Raw genomic sequence first — 21576 nt, 5'->3', positions numbered from 1 at the left:
ACATCGAAAAACTAGGTCCGGCCTATTCTGGATTGAGGGGTGGTTCGGACCGGGAACAAGAATGTGCCTCAAGATCTGACAGATAAGCAACCCTGGTCAAGTAGGAGAGGGATTGGTCAGATTGTGAGCAGAGTAGGCCAACCCTGCCCAGCTATCATTTTAAGGATTGGCAATGAGAATTTTTCGGCCATACTCGACAGCCAAGCAAGCCATTCATTTGTCAACAGGACTGTTGCCAGATTACTACCGCCTATGAAGTCTCACCACCTCGGAAGGGTAGTGGGAGCAGTGGACGGGTAACCTATTCCATACAACAACAGACTAACCTAACCGCTAAATGCATGAACATGCCTATTGTACTTGATGTTGCAGTGATTCAGAACCTGATACCTGACGTCATATTAGGTCATGACTTTCTGGTGGAATACAATGTGATCCTATACTATGCAGCTCATGAAGTCCTTTTGGGAAAAGACAGATGTCTGAGGGTCGCTTAGCACGATGGAAATCTCTGGACTCGCAAGGATACGGAAGTCGACGTAAACCTGGGAGATTTTCAGTTAACACATCTTCGACCGAGTGAAGAAGAGGAGCTGAGACACACCTTAAAGGACTTTCCAGAAGTCATCACCAATAAAACAGGACGGGCTACCACGGTAATGCACACCATTGAATGCAGCGCTTCCTCACCCATCAAAGCAACATCCATATTCAAATCAACCTGGATAAGCGCAACTTCGTCATCCAGAAGATTCAAGAGATGGAAGGGCAAGGTCTTATCGAATCCTCTACATCCTGTTGGGCTTTACCTATCGTCCTACTGAAGAAGAAGAAGAATAGGGTAAATCAACTGTGTGTGGACTTCTGCAGGTTGAACGAGAAGACCGTTAGTGATGCCTACCCCACGCCTGACCTGAAAGACTCGCTGAAACAAGTAAGTGGGTCTAGGATTTTCAGCATGCTGCATCTCAATTCCGGATACTGGCAAGTAGAGGTCGAGGAATGTTCTAGACCACTGACTGCCTTCATGACACCGTGAGGATTGTACCAGTTTGCAGTAATGCCCTTTGGATTGAAGAATAATCCTGCCACCTTCATGCGACTGATGGATAAGGAGAGGTGCCAACCTTTGAAGTTGGTTATGAGTAATTCCATTTTTAACTCGCGCACACCCCCCCCCGCCGTCAAAATGTTTACGAGTCAAATCCAAAGCACCCTGTTTGCCCTTTCCTACACCAATCTATTTTAAATTATATCATTTTACACAATAAAATTTGCTCATTACCTGTTAGTTCTGGGATAAAAAATTCTTTGTAGCTTGTTTTGCACCCAGCAGCTGCTTTTCAGTGTAGGTTTTCCTGAAACATACTTCCCCCCGAGATGACATTTTCGTCTTCAGAACCATAAGCAATTTCTGTATAGATGTACTTAGTATAAGCCTGAATTCTGTCTGATTTTTCCTAACAACACTGAAAACTGTTTCTGTGGGAGAGTTACTATGAGGTACACTTAGTACTGCAAATACAACATTACGTAAGGTTTTATACATAATTTGTCAACTTTCATTTTTACGCTCTGCAATGTTGCCCCAATTCACATCAATGTTAGGTCCATGTACAATATATTCAGGGAAAGTATCACACTGGTAAACTGCAAATTCCTCTTCAAGTTTGTCATGTTCACTTTCTTTGACCAAAGTTGGGAATCTTCAAACAAAATATTCAGGAGACGAATAGGAAACCTTCATTCTGAGAGAGATGTCTACAACTTCGGCATGATGAAGAAATTCATCATCAAGGGGAAATTTCCTGATAATGTAACTGCAAGCTGCCATATAAAGCTCTCTTACAGAATTATAAAACATCTCTTCATCACAGTCATTATCTTTCAAGTATGCCCTAGCTTTTGCTCCAATTACCAAGTCCTCATTGGCTTTCTGGTATTTCCTCTTCTTGAATTCAACACTCAAAAGGCTGAATAGAACATGGCTGAACAAATCTGGTCAATAGGTCAGTTAAAAGACCAGTAAGTTTCCTCCTAAGAAGATGTATGGCTGGCGCATTTTGTTGCAGAAATATATTTACTGAGTTAAAAACAGGAAGTATACTCTGAAGAAAGTAGCAAGGGTCTTGTATGAAAGATTTCACAGTTTCAAATTGCTTGGTGGTCTCATTTTTATGCTGGGTCTCACTACAAACCACGAGTGTTAAAGCTTCCCCCTGCTCAAGAACTCTATCAATAGAATGAAGAAGCGAGAGCCAACGGGTACTAACATATTTCAAAATTTTGTGAACCTCTGTGCCACAAACAGCCTGATAAATTTTCAGGGCTTTTTTCCCGGAACCTCTTCGTGGATACAAATCTCTGAAAAATATTTAGACTTCTCAGGTTAAGGAATTTTAAAAATATTATTTTTACTGTTCCCGCGCTAAATGACCTTAATTGAAAAGGTAATATCGCATATCGCTTTGTTATTTCGAGAATCGAAATCAATCGAAATCAAAAACATTCTTCCGGTTTGCAGGCAGCATGGATATACAGTATTCGTTCTTGTTCTTTCTTTGCTCACTTTGTAGTTATTTTGTATATTGGTCCCAGTTTTAGTTACATTTCATCTGGATTGCCCTCAATATACAGTACTGTTGTTCATTAATGTAGATAATTGCCTGTGTTTGTTGCATTTCAGCCGTAGTTTGTACTACTTCTTACACGGCAATAGACATAACCTAAATCTGTCGACCACGAGGCGAGAATGAAAAGAATTTCAGAATATTTTTGTGTGCCTACCACCAAACACAAAAATTGCACAAGCAGTTCGTCAGGCCATCAAGCTGAAGTATCATCAAACTCAAGTGTGGAACTTGAAGCAACAGATGTGTCGACGAGTTCCATAATGGTATGTAAAGTTCAAAGTGAATTCCAAAGTCTGTGGCCTAGTTGTTGGACTGTAGAACAAAGGAATGATTTTGTAAAGAAAAACGACTGGTTGTATTTTCATGACGGCAAGTTAGGTTGCTCAGTGTGCAAAAATGTTGGAAGTTTATGTGTACAGAAGAATGTGGGCATGCAACTATCAAAAGAGTAGTTAAAATGTGAAATTGTATCTTACGGAGAAAATCGTAAACAGAAGCTAACATCTCTCAGGAAAAAAAATTTTTGACCACAAAAAAAAGTGGTGGACATAAAAGTGCTAATAAAATAACTGAAGAAGGGAAAAAAAAGAAAAACTTGAGACAGTACGTCTAAAGTCATTACAGAGAGAAAACAAAATTACTTGTAAAATATTTCGTACTGCTTAACCCTAAAACTCCATGGCACTACAGCCCTTGAAAGGCCTTGGCCTACCAAGCGACCGCTGCTTAGCCCGAAGGCCTGTACATTATGAGGTGTCGTGTGGTCAGCACGACGGATCCTCTCGGCCGTTATTTTTGGCTTTCTAGACCGGGGCCGCTATCTTACCATCAGATAGCTCCTCAATTCTAATCACGTAGGCTGAGTGGACCTCGAACCAGCCCTCAGGTCCAGGTAAAAATCCCTGGTCTGGCCGGGAATCGAACCCGGGGCCTCCGGGTAAGAGGCAGGCACGCTACCCCTACATCACGAGGCCGGCTAGTCGTACTGCTTATAACGTGGCAAAAAAGAACCAGTCTTCCTACAATTTCGAAACTGAACTTGATTTACAAGAATTAAACGGGAATGATATGGGGAGAATTTCGCATTCAAGTAATGCCTGTATAAATATAGTAAACCACACAGGCAGTAAAATGAGAACAAGATTGATAAAAAATGTACTTGATTCAAAGAGCAAGTTCTCTCTCATTCTTGATGAATCAACTATTCTAAGTCAAAAGTCTGTTCTGATGGTATATGTTCGAACCTACGTTGAAGCAATAAAAATGGCAGAACCGGTCAACCTTCTCATTGATTTAATTGAGTTAGATGATGTAACAGCAAATGGAAAAGCTTGATGTCTTCTATAGCAGCACTAGGGTTCACAGAAGATTTTCTAAAGGAAAATTTAGTTTCACTGACATGTGATGGTGCCGCAGTAATGTTCGGAGTACGTGGAGGAGTCTCAAAACTTTTCAAAGACAGATTTCTTGCCATTGTTTTGTGGCACTGTCCTAGCCATAGACTGGAATTATCAGTACACGATGTTGTGAAAGAGGTTTCTGGCCTCAATAGATTTAAGTGTTTTATGGACAAATTATATGTTATGTATCATGCCTCTCCAAAGAATGCAAGTCAGCTCCAGTCATGTGCAGCTACACTGGAGATGCAGATTTTAAAAATTGGAAAAATTCTGTCCACAAGGTGGGTTGCATCCAGCTATAGAACTGTTTTGGCTGTTTGGCAGGATTTTGAAGCACTGGTACTTCATTTTGAAAGAGGCAAATCAGAAGATGGTTGTGACAGAAAGGAAAAATGCACTTATGAAGGTCTTCACAGGAAAATAACATCTGTGGAATTTATTTTGAATCTGGGATTAATTTGCGATGCTCTGCAAGAACTGTCTGAACTAAGCTTAGATCTGCAGGAGAGAAATGCTGATCTTTACAAAGCCCACAGCAAGATTGAGCGTTTTGTTGATATTTGTGACAAGAGGTGGTCTGTCCCAGGACGTTACTATCAGAAAGCGCTTGAGGCAGCTGCAAATCTACAGTTTAAGGATCTTCCATTGCATAAGAAAAACAGAATTTATGATCCACCAATATCCCCGAATGCTTTCTATGAACAACTTAAAATTTCTCTACAGAAAAAAATTACTTTTTGAAGAAGACACTGAAATGTCAAGATGTGCAAGAGATTCTGGATTCTAAGAACTGGCCAGCAAACTCAAGAGAAAATATTCTGTATGGAGAAGCAGAAATAGGCAGACTGGCAAGAAGATTCCAACTGAATGAAAGAGAAGCTATTCGAGCCTTCAGAAATCATCTGAGAGAAGAAATACGTAGGGAACTTTCTCGGGTTCGGAGGTCTCTCAACACAATAGCTATATCTTCAAGTGAGTGTGAAAGGGGATTTTCTCAGATGAACTTGATTGTGTCTCCAGAAAGATCATCTTTGTCAGTGAAAACCATTACCTCATTACTAGAGCCCGGATTCCCATGCAAATGAATATTTTTAAATAGACTGTTTACACTTCTCAAATTTTGCAAATATTCGTTCCATGACTTTATGACTCTAAATAACCGTTGTTTTTCCCTGCATGTTTGCATGTTTTGGCCTTTTTAGGAGAAAATTCATGCATAATGCTTATTTTGAAGATTTTGGACTTAATAGCGAATATCTGAACATTTATACTGCATATCTGACTTTTGTTGTTGTTGTTGTTGTTTGTTTTTTAAAGGGCCTAACATCGAAGGTCAAGTTTATAAAAGACGTATTGTGGTGAAAATGCAAACATGTACAATTTGACCTTACTTTGTCCCAAAATCAAAATCAAACAGGGGAAATGCAGGAGTTGGTTTAATAATGAATGAGAAAATAGGGCAGTGGGTAAGCTACTACGACCAGCATACTGAAAGAATTATTGTCGTCAAGATAGACACCAAACCAATGCCCACCACAATAGTGCAGGTCTATATGCCCACTAGTTCAGCGGATGATGAAGAAATCGAAAGAATATACGAGGAGAAAGAAGATTTAATACAATATGTAAAAGGTGACGAGAATCTAATTGTGATGGGAGACTGGAATGCAGTGGTAGGACAAGGAAGAGAAGGTAGTACAGTAGGAGAATTTGGATTGGGACAAAGGAACGAAAGAGGAAGTCGGCTGGTTGAATTCTGCACTGATCATAATTTAGTCCTTGCCAATACTTGGTTCAAACACCACAAACGACGGCTGAATACGTGGACGAGACCTGGAGACACTGGAAGGTATCAAATAGACTTCATTATTATTAGGCAGAGATTCAGAAACCAGGTGTTGGATTGCAAAACTTTCCCAGGAGCAGACGTGGACTCCGACCACAACTTGTTGGTCATGAAATGCCATCTGAAGTTGAAGAAATTGAAGAAAGGAAAGAATGCAAAAGGATGGGATCTAGACAAGTTGAAAGAAAAGAGTGTGAGGGACTGTTTCAAGGAACATGTTGCACAAGGACTAAATGAAAAGGCTGAAGGAAACACTATAGAGGAAGAGTGGAGAGTCATGAAAATGAAGTCAGTAAATGTTAGGAAGGAAGAAAAGATCAACTAAGAATCAGTGGATAACTCAGGAGATACTAGACCTGATTGATGAACGACGAAAATACAAGAATGCTAGAAATGAAGAGGGCAGAAAAGATTACAGGCGATTAAAGAATAAAGTGGATAGAAAGTACAAGGTAGCTAAGGAAGAATGGCTGAAGGAGAAGTGCAATGATGTCGAAGGCTGTATGGTCCTGGGAAAGGTAGATACTGCATACAAGAAAATCAAGGAAACCTTTGGAGAAAGGAAATCTAGGTGTACGAATATTAAGAGCTCAGATGGAAAGCCACTTCTAGGGAAAGAAGACAAAGCAGAAAGATGGCAGGAGCATATCCAACCGTTGTATCAAGGTAAAGATGTAGATAATTTGGTTCTGGAACATGAAGAGGCTGTTGATGCTGATAAATGGGAGACCCAATTTTGAGGTCAGAGTTTGACAGAGCTGTGAGTGACCTCAATAGGAACAAGGCAGCTGGAATTGATGACATTCCCTCTGAATTACTGACTGCCTTAGGAGAAACCAGCATGGCAAGGTTATTTCATTTAGTGTGCAAGATGTATGAGACAGGAGAAGTCCCATCCGATTTTCGGAAGAATGTTGTTATACCTATTCCCAAGAAAGCCGGTGCTGACAGGTGTGAAAACTACCGCACCTTTACTTTAGTATCTCATGCCTGCAAAATATTAACACGTATTATTTACAGAAGAATGGAAAAACAAGTTGAAGCTGAGTTGGGAGAAGATCAATTTGGCTTCAGAAGAAATGTAGGAACACGTGAAGCAATCCTGACTTTACGTCTGATCTTAGAGGATCGAATCAAGAAGGACAAGCCCACGTACATGGCATTCGTAGATCTAGAAGAGGCATTCGATAATGTTGATTGGACCAAGCTATTTATGATTCTGAAGATGATAGGGATCAGATACCAAGAACGAAGAATTATCTACAATCTGTATAAAAATCAGTCGGCAGTGATAAGAATCGAGGGCTTTGAAAAAGAAGCAGCAATCCAGAAAGGAGTGAGGCAAGGCTGCAGTTTGTCCCCTCTCCTTTTCAATGTTTACATAGAACAGGCAGTAAAGGAAATCAAAGAGAAATTTGGAAAGGGAAACACAGTCCAAGGAGAGGAAATCAAAACCTTGAGATTTGCCGATGATATTGTTATCTGAGACTGCAGAAGATCTCGAGAAGTTGATGAATAGTATGGAAGAAGTCTTGGGAAAGGAGTACAAGATGAAAATAAATAAGTTCAAAACAAAAGTAATGGAGTGCAGTCGAACGAAGGCAGGTGATGTAGGAAATATTAGATTAGGAAATGAAGTCTTAAAGGAAGTAGATGAATATTGTTACTTGGGTAGTAAAATAACTAACGATGGCAGAAGTGTGGAGGACATAAAATGCAGACTAGCACAAGCAAGGAAGAACTTTCTTAAGAAAAGAAATTTGCTCACTTCAAACATTGATATCGGAATTAGAAAGATGTTTTTGAAGACTTTCGTGTGGAGCGTGGCATTGTATGGAAGTGAAACATGGACGATAACTAGCTCAGAAAGAAAGAGAATAGAAGCTTTTGAAATGTGGTGTTACAGAAGAATGCTGAAGGTGAGATGGATAGATCGAATCACGAATGAAGAGATACTGAATCGAATTGATGAGAGGAGTAATCTATAATCTTCATTTCCGTATTGACAATTGCACAATTAAAAATAGGAGAGGATTTCCACCAATCAATACTTATTTATTGCATATATTAAACTACAGGATCGGTTTCGACCTTATATTCAAGGTCATCTTCAGCTGAACCATATATACATATTAATATAATGAAGCTTTGATTAAGATTGTGGTGTTGAAGGAATGTCATATGATGATGATGTACATTTAGTTACATACAAATGGGGCACGTCTTAGCGTGAGCTGGCGTATATGTCATTCTGTGCAATATTGCAACTGTATGTCTAAAATGTTGAAGGTCTTAAAACTAGTGTATAAAACACGTATTTTCCTAAACTAACTTATATATATGTACAAGATAAAAACAATACATAAAAACACTTCATGTACATGAACATTCGTTCTTGCTTGGTGGTCAATACATCGACTAACTTCCGTATTTAAGTCTTATTCACAGTTGTACACTTCAGCTGCTATTCTTAGAGTTTGTAAAATTGCATGGATAAAAGTTTTGTCTTCCTGTGCGTATGTGAGATAAAACACTTTCAATTTAAAAAGGGTGCCAAATGTATGGATGAAATTCAAGTAAAATATGTTCAGTTCTGCTGTGTGTGTTGCCCTTTTATAAGAACCAATTCATGTTTTCTTATTGGCGTCCGTAAGTTTGGGTGACATTGGTTTCAAAGTAGTGGCTCCTTTCCCATTTGTAGCTGTGCAATGATGTTATGTTAATCTGTGGAAGATAAGATTGAGTTATAAGTGATATTGTGCGGAGGAATGTCTAAGGGTTATGTGTGTGAATTAGAATATGTACTTACTGCTCAACATAACAGAAGAATTCTACATCACTTTGGATCAGTACACCAATCCAAATTACAACATAAATGAAATCACAGAAAAAACTAACATCATCTTCAATACAGTTATCCCCGCCTTAAAAAACCCTTACCTTAAGTTAATCGATAAACAGAATGCAACAAGCAACAGAAAAATACCAAACAACACACCCAGCTCCATCCCTACCCCTACAACAACAACTCTCCCTACCCCTCCTTTCCTTCCCCTCACAGCAGCTAGCATAAGCCCAAGAAGAACATGAAGTAGTACATTACAAGCTCGCATGTCAAACACAACTCAGCTACACCAACAACAGTAAGTACATATTCTAATTCACACACATAACCCTTAGACATTCCTCCGCACAATATCACTTATAACTCAATCTTATCTTCCACAGATTAACATAACATCATTGCACAGCTACAAATGGGAAAGGAGCCACTACTTTGAAACCAATGTCACCCAAACTTACGGACGCCAATAAGAAAACATGAATTGGTTCTTATAAAAGGGCAACACACACAGCAGAGCTGAACATATTTTACTTGAATTTCATCCATACATTTGGCACCCTTTTTAAATTGAAAGTGTTTTATCTCACATACGCACAGGAAGACAAAACTTTTATCCATGCAATTTTACAAACTCTAAGAATAGCAGCTGAAGTGTACAACTGTGAATAAGGCTTAAATACGGAAGTTAGTCGATGTATTGACCACCAAGCAAGAACGAATGTTCATGTACATGAAGTGTTTTTATGTATTGTTTTTATCTTGTACATATATATAAGTTAGTTTAGGAAAATACGTGTTTTATACACTAGTTTTAAGACCTTCAACATTTTAGACATACAGTTGCAATATTGCACAGAATGACATATACGCCAGCTCACGCTAAGACGTGCCCCATTTGTATGTAACTAAATGTACATCATCATCATATGACATTCCTTCAACACCACAATCTTAATCAAAGCTTCATTATATTAATATGTATATATGGTTCAGCTGAAGATGACCTTGAATATGAGGTCGAAACCGGTCCTGTAGTTTAATATATGCAATAAATAAGTATTGATTGGTGGAAATCCTCTCCTATTTTTAATTGATGAGAGGAGATCGATTTGGCTAAATTTGACGAGAAGAAGAGATAGAATGATAGGACACATCTTAAGACACCCAGGACTTGTTCAGTTGGTTTTTGAAGGAAGTGTAGGTGGTAAGAACGGTAGGGGTAGACCAAGGTATGAATATGAGAAGCAGATTAAGCAAATGTAGGATGCAATAGTTACGTAGAAATGAAAAGGTTAGCACAGGATAGGGTGGCATGGACAGCTGCATCAAACCAGTCTCTGGACTGATGACTCAAACAACACTTGTCCCAAATGTCTTTATTTAGTTATGCACCTGTCACTTCTTGCGACGTTAAAGGTAATTTTCTGTGCTTAAGAATGTGCTGACAGATCAACGAATGAGCTTAAGTCAAGACAATTTGGAGAAATTAGTTGTTGTACTAGGTTTCAAAAGGAAATTAATTATGATAGTACATATTTTCTAGTTTTTTGAGCATGTTCTGCCATATTATAATGCATGAATACATGCATATTTTGAGATTTGATAGTGCATGGAAATCCGGGCTCTATTCATTACTATTTATAAGAATTATTGGACCTCCTTTGACGATATTTGAGCCAACGAAGTATGCCAAAACTTGGTTGTTACAAGGTCATCATTCAGCCATGGGTACAAAAAGCAAGACCAGAAAACGAAATGATGAGGATGATGACATGTCAAAAATTTGGAAATTGTTTTGAATTCAGTGTAAGTAGGTTTCAATGAAAATTACATGCTTTCTTAAATGTTCAGTAAATCCCATGTCTTCTTCCTTAATTTCCCTCCTGTGAGTTCCGACACCTCTTTTTCCAGGAAAAAAGCCCAGTAAATTTTCAACGTGCTTTGCCTTTTAGAACTCTTATCAAGATAGTAATATAACTGAACCAAAAAGTTCTCTACATTGACTGGTAATTGGGCTGCTGCTTTTTGTACACACATGTGTATGAGATGACACAAACAACCTGGGACATAAACAGAAGAATGCCTGTCCTTCAGAAATTTGGCAACACCTTTATTTGCCCCTATCATTGTGTATGCATTGTCAGATGAAACAGAAATGCAATTTTTCCATGGAATGGCTAAAGAAGACAATTCACCATTAATAACAGAGAAAATTCCCTCACCTGTATTGTCAGTACTCTCTAACAATGACAATAGAAGAGTTGATAATTGGCCTCTTTGAGCATTAAAGAAAGAGACAACTATAGGATAAAATTTAACTGCATTTGAACCCATACTACCATCATTAGCCAAAGAAAAAGGTGTTATTTGCAAAAGTGTACTTATTTCCTTTTTTCCCCTCAGATGCCATGTATTGAACTAAAGCAGAGGTTTTAGTTCTTGCACAACCATATTTCTGAGAGATTTTAGAGTTGGGGAACATTGATCTAAACAAATTTCCAGCATGGTCTGAAACTGATAACGGAATATTATGCTCTTGGATTCTATGTGTCGTCTGCAATCATCACGTCCACCGTGAGCCACAGAGAAATCACACGAACACACACTGCAGAACACGTGGTTTTCGCTAACACGTGACACAAGTAGGCATGACCATTCCTTTGTGTAACCGCTCGATATTTCTGTAACACTGCTGTCCTCTTAGAAGAAGATGCAATTTGACAATCACTCTGCTTCATTGCACAAAACCAATCACTTCTTTCTGAATCAACGACTCTGATAATTAGAACTGAAATGCGCTAAATATACCACTATTGATAAACTTAACCATGATAGGTTAAAATGAATGTTTGATCTGTATTGACTATTTTGAATGTAGTACAGAAATATTTTATATTTGAATCAGCCTTTTCGATACACTTATTAATGAAGGAAAATTATTTATTAAATCATATATGTTTCAGGAATTCAACCATTCCCTTCATCAGTGGTCAGATCTGATATTTGCAAAAGTTTACTTATTTTCTTTTTTGCCTCAGATGCCGTGTATTGAACTAGAGCAGAGGTTTTAGTTCTTGCACAACCTTATTTCCGAGATATTTTAGAGTCGGGGAACATTGATCTAACCACAGATGAAGGGAATGGTTGAAGTCCTGAAACATGTTTGGTTTAATAAATAATTTTCTTTCATTAATAAGTGTATTGACAAGGCTGATTCAAATATAACTATTTAAAATATTTCTGTACCACATTCTAAATATACCACTCGTTCTACGCACACAACAGAGAGCTGAATGCGCGCATTGGAGAACAGCAGAGCAAGGAGTAGAGCCTACCTCACGGCCAACTTGATGCGTCATTCCTGCGTCATTCTAGCTAAGAGAGCAGCATATATCTCTATACCTGGCCATGATTTCACAACGCTCACGGGAAACAAAAGGAAGTGATGACCAAATAACTACCAAATGTGTTTAGTTGCCAACTTACACACATTGAAACGAGGAGGGTTGACCAGTAATGCTCTAAAGGATTGAACATTTTTTACTTGTTTCCTTTTTTTCGTAGAAATTAATTTTTATCGTGACAATGTTGCTTTTCTGTAATAATTTCCCCTTCAACCGTAATAGCGAAGTGTAATCCGTAACCATTGAGGACAATCTGTAATAGTTGGCACCTCTGGATAAGGTATTATGAGGATATGTTGCAGATTTTTGCTAAGTGTATCTCGACGACATTTTAATTCATAGCAAGAATTTTTCAAGAATACCTTGTATATCTATGGAAAGTGCTGGAACGACTGAAGATTCATGGACTGACTTGCCAACTGCAGAAGTGCCACTTTGCCCAGTCCCGTGTAGAATATCTTGGCAATATCCTAACCTCTGAAGGCTTAGAAAAGCAGCCGGAGAAGAATCGAGCTATTGAAGAAGCTGAACGCCCACGGACCAAGCGACAAGTACATCAGTTCCTTGGCTTGTGTGGATTGTATAGCAGCTTCATGCCACACTTTGAAGAGAAGGCAATGTCACTCACTAACCTAACCCATAACAACTGCCTGTTCCAATGGACCAGCAAGGAAGAGGCAGCATAAGGCCTTAAGGCTGTGATATGCAGCGCTCCCAGTCTAGCCCATCCCGACCCTCAACGGAAGATGTGCCTGTAGACGGACGCCTGCGACTCCAGCTCAGGAGCAGTGTTATTCCAGGAGAGGAGTGACTGCGGAAGGGACATCATCGAGTATGCCAGCACAAAGCTATCTCCCACCAAACAACGCTACTGCACTGCCGAGAAAGAAGCCTTAGCCGTGGTGTGGACCATGGGCAAATTCAGAGGCTAATTGGAGGGAAGGACATTCCAGCTGTACACCAATAATGCCGCTATCAAATGGTTAAACTCTGTCTCTGACACAAAATCTAAATTGATGTGATGGGCTCTGTTAACCACAGAATTTGATTTTGATGTGTGTCACGTCCCAGGACCGACGAACATAGGAGCAGACAGTTTATCTAGGCACCCGGCAATAGAACCTGAAGCTAGGAGCACCACTGTCGAGAGGGAGTTCCCACGAAAACACCAGAGTGAACCTAAGGAACCTGTCCTTATGGCCATCAAGAAGGATCTTGAGCTGGGAGTGATCAAACAGTGGCAGGAACAAGACAAGCCTTATAGGACCATGACACAGTGGATAGGAGACAGAATACCAATAGTCTACTTGTCTCGAGGGAATTCAAGATGTGCTACAAGAAGTTCCGGGTTGACGGAGGACTCTTGATGTACAGGTTGCACCTCTCCGACATGCCTGCAGTAGTGGTGATAACCAGACAGCACACGACAGACATCCTCGAGAAGTTCCATGACAGCACTGAAGCCGGACATCCAGGAGGCGAAGAGACATATCAGTCTATCCGATGAAGATTCTTCTGGGTCAACATGCAGAAAGACATCCTGGACTACGCGAAGTGGTGCTACATCTGTGTCTGCACCAAGGCGAGCAACAGGAAGGCAGATTCCAGCCAACGAGGAAGACGGCCACAACGCCTGTGGGAAGTCATAGGCATGGACCTGATGGATCCTTACCCTAGGACACCACGGAGTAAAACAGGACTCCTAGTAATCACAGACCTCTTCACAAGATGGATTGAGGCCTTTCAGGTGATGGGACGCATCACAAGCCTGCTACAAGACGAGGTATTCAGCCGCTATGGTTATCCACAGTACATTCTATTAGACAACGAGAGTCAGTTCATGACAAGGAAGTGGCATCAAATGATCACAGAATGGGGTGTGGAGCACTGGACCACCTCTATATATAACCTAAGGGCCAATCCAACAGAACAATGAAACCAGGAGCTGAAAAGGATGCTACGGGTCCACCTGATAGACAAAGAACATTGACTGTGGGACCGTCAGATACCGCAGTCATTCTTTGCCCTGCAACGACGCATCAACTGTGTCACCGGCTATTCCCCAGTGGAGCTGTTCCTTGGTCGACAGCTATACGGCATCGGGGATTGGGAGATTCATAGACCACCCACTTCGGGTCAAGATGATGCAGCTGTTTCCCTGGCAGAGTGGCAGCAGCAGCAGCAGCAGCAGAACATCAACGAGAAGCAAGTTTTGGTCGAGAAGAGATATCTTACCCAGGCCAAGGCTCAAGATGTCGAAGAGACCCAGAACTTCCTACCAGGCCAACAAGTACTGCGACGTAACTGCCCAGTCAGTAATAAGATAGAAGGGTTTAACGCAGGTCTCGCATCTAAGTGGATTAGTCCCATTGAGGTGGATAAGCAGCTGGGCCATGGGGTCTACTTACTAAAGATCAGCCCTCCTGTCAAGGTCCACGCATCGGAGTTGCGGTGAGTCTCCCAACTGGTGCACATACAGAGTAAGCCTGAAGAAGAGGCTAGTAATGATACAGCACCATCTGGTCAAGAGGGAGCACATCCAGCGACAATGGGAAAGAAAGGAGATACAATCTATGTCCAAGGCAAAGCCGACAAGTGTGACAAAGTGTGGAAATTGTTTCAAGTTATAGGGGGGATATTGATGCAAGTGTGATAAACAGATATAACATGAAAACAATATTCTCTCACCCATGGGTAAATAATGCAAGTATCGAGCTTGAATTATTATTATTATTATTATTATTATTATTATTATTATTATTATTATTATTATTATTATTATGACTCATAATGTATGGCTATGAAGTGTTTAATCCAGCTATTATTATTATTATTATTATTATTATTATTATTATTATTATTATTATTACATCATATGTTCATACGATATGATCGCGTTGTTTGTGAGGTTATGTTATGAAACATGTGCTGTACAAAAATATTTATAAGAGTTCAATTATTGTAAATACCTGAAAATTAATATTATATAATTTATTATTACCTGTATATGATGTGTAATCTGCTACAGAATTCTGAAACACACTGTAACATCCAGAATGACTTATCTCTTTTTTTTTTTTTTGCTAGGGGCTTTACGTCGCACCGACACAGATAGGTCTTATGGCGACGATGGGATAGGAAAGGCCTAGGAGTTGGAAGGAAGCGGCCGTGGCCTTAATTAAGGTACAGCCCCAGCATTTGCCTGGTGTGAAAATGGGAAACCACGGAAAACCATCTTCAGGGCTGCCGATAGTGGGATTCGAACCTACTATCTCCCGGATGCAAGCTCACAGCCGCGCGCCTCTACGCGCACGGCCAACTCGCCCGGTTGACTTATCTCTAACACTGGATGATGGTAGAATATTCTGTACACTATAATCATGTTGTTAGGCACTCTAGAATTTAAGAGAAGCAGTCAAATTGTTTCAACTATGTTTTAAGGTTGCAATCTCCATGTTGAGGTGATAGGCAGTTGTTAAAATGGTGGCTTTGTTGATGTGTGTATTTTGCTAATGACAGCAGTGATTAAGGTTATGTGTGTGTTTAATGTGTAAATAGATGTGAGAAAATAACTGTACCAACTGGCAGCATTTCGTGTGCGTCTTTGTGAATACATTAGAATTTAAAATGCTAAAGAGTATGGGACAGCAAAAACGTCAGCCAATGATGCCTGGCGCATGCTTCACTACAAAATAGTCAACAATGATGCAGAATACTACACAGATACTGTTGTTGTTGTTCTTGTTGTTGTTGCTTGGGCCATAAGTCCATAGATTGGTTTGATGAAGGACTCCCAGCCACCCTATCTTGTGCAAAACTTTTCATTTCTATGTAACTACTACATTCTACATCTGCTCTAATCTGCTTGCTATTTTCATAACTTGGTCTACTACTGCCATTCTTACAACCTACACTTCCCTAAAGAACCAAGTTAACAAGAATTAAAACTGATAATTATGTTATGTACAAGTAGGCCTAATATTTTAAAAGGAGACTGTACCTGAATGAACATTTACTGTCCTGTGTCGTATTCAGATTTCTCTCAGATTTATATCGTGTCCCAACTGCTTCCCATACCATTTTTATTATCATACCTACAACTTCAAACTCACTACCGTTCCATTTGTCGACATATTGATCTAATTTGTAACAAATAACCTCCACACTCAACTAGTTATGAGCAGCCATGTTGCTGTAATGTGTTTACATTCAGTCAGCTGTCTGTTCTATCTAAGAAAACGTATAAAAGAACACTTATTTTAGGATTCCGTGCATGCCAGTTATATCTAGGAAGCGTAGGGAATTCACTGGTTCCAAAAAGTTATATGTTTGGCAGACAGATGGCAGAGGAATTCTGTTTGAAAGTCGAGTACGCTTTACTACGCAACCCACAGGAGACAATGTGCGACTCCAGTACGCTTTATTATGCAACCCGCGGGAAAGAGTTAAATTACGAGTTGCATTCTTTAGTCGCCTTCTGAGAGACGCTATTGGCTTTTGGGCATTGGTGAACTAGACTGGCCATGAATTTTGCTACAACTAGGCTGATCTGAACCTTACCACTCACTGCTGCCATCATGACTTCACACGCATCGTGATTCTTGTTCCTTATCCTCTTCATACTGTCTTCATTCCTTTTCCTACCAGGTGCCTTTCGCAATCCTACCTGAGTGGATAGGTATTTCAGTAAATTTGGAAATATATGAGGCACTGCCCCTGGTTTTAATTTCTACCTCACACGAGGAAGTTTAATGTTTTTACTGTTCAAAATGAAACAGTCCGCCTTTATAAGTTAATTAAATCTGCCAAAAAATGCAGGTCACATATTCTGCTTTTGGCTAACAATTGCTTATCTTTCCACAGAATCTCTCATCCACTTCACAAACAGATTATTTCCTCTTGGCGGTATAAAAAATCATCTGCTGCCAGGCTTACTTCTGTAACCAGATTTATAACCAGAAATGAAACACAACGACATTTTCTCAAAATAATAGAAAACTAGTTTATTGCACACACAAAGCACTGCACAGATATCAATTACAGACTTTCGGAAAATATCAAAACAAACAAATTCCCTAGAGAGGCGTTAAAATTGTTACCAAGACTTCAGGCATGCATGTTATTACGTTTGTCCACAATTTGGCGCACATGTTGTTGCAGCTGGTTTGTTGTGACTGCAGCGCCACACTCCGGCAGAGCCACTAATGACAATCTTAAGAGAGCGGAGTGATCACACTAGGTATTCTGTTCGTCATGCTTCTGCCATTGTTAGTTATTTTACTGCCCAAGTAACTATATTCATCTACTTCTCTTTAAACTTCATTTCCTAACCTAATACTTCCTGCATCACCTGACTTTGTTCGACTGTGCTATAATACTTATGTTTTGGACTTATTAATTTTCATTTTGTATTCCTTTTCCAAGACTCTGCCAATACCATTCAGCAATTTCTCCAGATCTTCTGCAGACTCTGATAAAATAATATCATCGACAAATCTCAAGAGTTTTGATTTCCTCTCCTTGGACTGATCTCCTTTCCAAATTCCTCTTTTTTTTCCCTTTACAGCCTGTTCTATATAAAAAATTGAAGGGGACAAACTGAAGCCTTGTCTCACTCCTTTCTGGATTGCTGCTTCTCTTTTGAAGCCCTTGATTCTTTTCACTGCAGGATGACTTTTGTACAGATTGTAGATGATTCTTTTTCCTTGGTATCTGATTCCAAACACCATCAGAATCTCAAATAGCTTGGACCAATCAACGTTATCGAATGCCTTTTGTAGATCTACGAACACTATATAAGTAGGCTTGTTTTTCAAATTTGATCCTCTGAGATCAGACGTAAAGTCAGGATTGCTTCATGTGTACTTTATTATAGAGAGCAAACTACAAAACAAAAAACAACTATGGACCACAATCAAATGAAGAAAAATTGCATATGTAAGGCATGTGTTACGTGGTGAAATATATGAAATTTTACAACTAATACTGAAAGGCAAACTTCAAAGGGTGCAAGGGAGTAGGCAGAAGGTGAACATAACGTCTTACAAATATTCAAGACTGGATGGGCATAAAAAGCATATCCTTAAGCTGTTAAGAAAAAATTATGAGAAGTTCAAGATTTTACCTTCAGTCTGATTGCTGCTGGTCCAGCACATGTTATAATGGCTCCTCGTCGAGGTGTCTGTGGCTCTGTGTCACAAGCTGCATGTAGCAGTATCTCCATCTCCACATCACGGTACAGTGATGGAACCAACTCGAGGAAGTTGCAGTCCAAGGCTGTGTGCTCTGACATGCGCAGTGAGTAGATTCTAGTTAAAACAAGCAAACAAGGGCAATTAGGGCCTAATTCCCGATAACTAAAAGACAAGTTAATAATACTATAATATACGGCATATCTGAGCACTAGACTGAGCCAAAATCAAACCCACCAACCTCGGCCTTGGAAGGCCAGCACTGCCACAGTCTCAACCATTCAGCCTGGCACAATAAGAACAGGAGTAAGAAATTAGAAATGAAGGTTATCGATACAGTGAAACCTCGTAGGTGGGCTCCTCATTAACATGTTTACCCGCTTAGTATGTTATAAATACGAAGTCCCAATTCTCATCCTATTAAATCTATATAAAAATACCTCACTTATTGCGTCATGAATTTTCGCTATCACCGCTTAGTACGATCACTAGAGTTTGTGATTTTTAGCATTTGCGATAAATGCGAAATATGTCAAAACTTTGTCAGTGCATGTGCCTTCGTCTTATATGACCCGTACAAGTGGTTTTTAGCGATTTTGAATTAGCGATAAAATGCGAAATTGATTCAAAATGCGAAATTCTACGATTTACGCGAAATAGATGCGAAACTCGCAGTTTTATACAAAATAAAAATATATCTTTGTAAAAACAATGCATTTTTCTTAAAAATCAGATATATGTTGTTATTTATTTCAGGAGAAATAATTATTACGGCGCCCATTGCGATCGTAAAGCGGTAACATGCTTTGACGGACACTTCCGTCCTGCTGCACGAAACTTTTTTTTTTTTTTTTTTTGCTAGGGGCTTTACGTCGCACCGACACAGATAGGTCTTATGGCGACGATGGGATAGGAAAGGCCTAGGAGTTGGAAGGAAGCGGCCGTGGCCTTAATTAAGGTACAGCCCCAGCATTTGCCTGGTGTGAAAATAGGAAACCGCGGAAAACAATCTTCAAGGCTATCGACAGTGGGGTTCGAACCCACTATTTCCCGGATGCAAGCTCACGGATGCGAGCTCACAGCTGCGCGCTCCTAACCGCACGGCCAACTCGCCCGGTGAGAAGTATAGTAAAATGATACTTAGAATTATGATCTTGTTGACAATAAGCCTCTTTCTGTAACATGTAAACCAGTTTTTGAAATTCACTCTATAGTGGGGAGGGGGTTGGGTAATAATACGAAAAAATTGACGTAGGGAATAAATTTCTAACCCCACAGTTCTGGGATCACGTTACTAAGGAAACCAATGCCTATGCCTCTACATTTCTTGCTAATTTATCTGCTTCCCTTGAAACCAGTAATACTTACGAACAAAAACATTTGTTTCCTGATATTATAGACGAGCTAAAAGCTCACTTTGCTTTGTGTATTCTTATGTGATTAATCAAATTTTTGTTAAAGTGACGAGAAAATAAATGGTATGTAAGGGAATATTTCCTTTCACAAGTAATGGTAGGCCAAAGGGTTAAATAATTCAATGTGCGGAATTTCTTTCACTGGGTAAAGAGCACTGCAAGGAACAATCAATCAAACAGCAAATACACTTTCAAGCACCACGTTCATTCTCTTTGTGTGTTGACCCTTGATCTTAGTCGGTTATTCTTGACATTGGTGTTGAGTAGTAGTTCGGTTTAAAAATACGGTAGCGATTTATTTTATTGTCTGGTAGCCATGGGTAGAAGCGAAGTGACGATCAAACAGCATGCCGAAAGTCACAAATAGGGACATTTTTATGTAAGCGATACAGATGGCCTATATTGATGTGCCGACTCTGCAATCAAAGACTTAAAGATTTAAAAAATGTTTTGCAGTCCTTCCTTTGCTTTGGCAGCACTTCTGTCCATTTGGGCCTCTACGAACAGTGTCGATGTAGAGTTGTTTTTAGCAACTACAACATAATTGTAACTGATGAGCAGTCTCAAATGAAGGACACCTTTTAAGCAATTGGCATGTTGTAGTTTAATCATCATTGGAATTCCTCTTCCTTGTAGGTGTGTTGTACCGTGATAAATAAATACGTTCAGAATAGTATTTTTCACTTTGAAATTGTGTTTGTAAATTTGAAAATAAGCATCTTCCTGTGTGTGCATTAATACTTGCAGTCTTATGTTGATTTTTGTCTTATTTTCCATAGTGAATTCAAAACTGCAAGACGAGCAATATGTGATTAAACAGTATGATTTTACTCCCAACCGTTGTGTGTGCACTTTAGCAAATTATGCCTATTTTTAACCAATTTGCTACAAAACGCTAAATTTGAGAAGTTTAGATGCTACAAAACGCTAAATTTGAAAATCAAAACGCTAAATCTCTGATTTTTAAATGCTATAAACCACGAACTCTAACGATTACATTTTTCCTAACCCTGAAAATGTTATTTCTCAGCACTTGTGAAAGGAATGCGATTTCCAACTCGGGTAAGAAAGAGCCCTCACTACAGTTGCCTAATGGGAAAAGGCCTTGAATTCCTGAACTTCACAGAATAAGTTGCACCTTCGGAAAGCAAGCCGTTAGCCTCAGGAATATTCAGTTTTGCTTGCCGGTTAACAGTGACATTGCTGAATAATACAGTGAGCCTGTTTGTGCTTGTATTTCGCATTCCATTCAGAAATTAGAAACTGATTTTGTGTTGAATGGTGTAGTGAACAGTAGCGAATATTTGTCGCCTGACAACCTACATATAGATTAGGAACATAATCGTCTGAGGTTGACTAGCATGGTGCATATTTGTCTTGTGACAGCCTAGTTATGGATTCGGAAAAAGTCTCGAAATTCCTTACTTATGAAGACAAAATTTAAATCTATCTGAAAGCAGACTGGCACCCACATCCTTAAACATGCGGAGATAGCGCAAATGTTGAAACTCGCACTTTCGAATTTCGACTCGATCATTCGAGATGGTCAAATTTAAGTTCTGTCTGTTTCAAAATGGCGGCCAAAGTCACAGTCGCACATAGTCAAGTGTAACCTCAAATTCTTTGTCTAAGAGCGTGACTAGTAAATAATGTTTAATAACCCACTGGTCCAAAATAAAAGGCTTCTACTACCATTTGTTTTAGAAAGAGTGTGATCTGCAATAATAATTGATATTTTCATGGCCCCCGTACAAATGTTTTCGTATTTTTGTTGTCTGGTGTTTTTCACACCTTTCAGTGCACTGTTGTTATTTTTTAATCCCCAGCAGAAAACGTTTTTCA

General features: G+C 39.5%; 1 protein-coding gene across 1 annotated transcript in view; it reads right to left on the bottom strand.

Moving 5' to 3' along the window:
- The window catches only part of Epg5 (ectopic P-granules autophagy protein 5), a 540178-nt gene that overhangs the window by 293729 nt on the left and 224873 nt on the right, over positions 1-21576 (bottom strand). The window contains exon 18 of the mRNA XM_067143866.2: positions 18253-18436. Within this exon, the coding sequence (XP_066999967.2) occupies positions 18253-18436 (184 nt within the window). The remainder of the gene's footprint in view (positions 1-18252; positions 18437-21576) is intronic.

This window comes from Anabrus simplex, chromosome 3 (assembly GCF_040414725.1).
Source record: "Anabrus simplex isolate iqAnaSimp1 chromosome 3, ASM4041472v1, whole genome shotgun sequence".
Lineage (NCBI taxonomy): Eukaryota > Metazoa > Arthropoda > Insecta > Orthoptera > Tettigoniidae > Anabrus > Anabrus simplex.
This window is presented reverse-complemented; position numbering and strand designations above follow the sequence as displayed.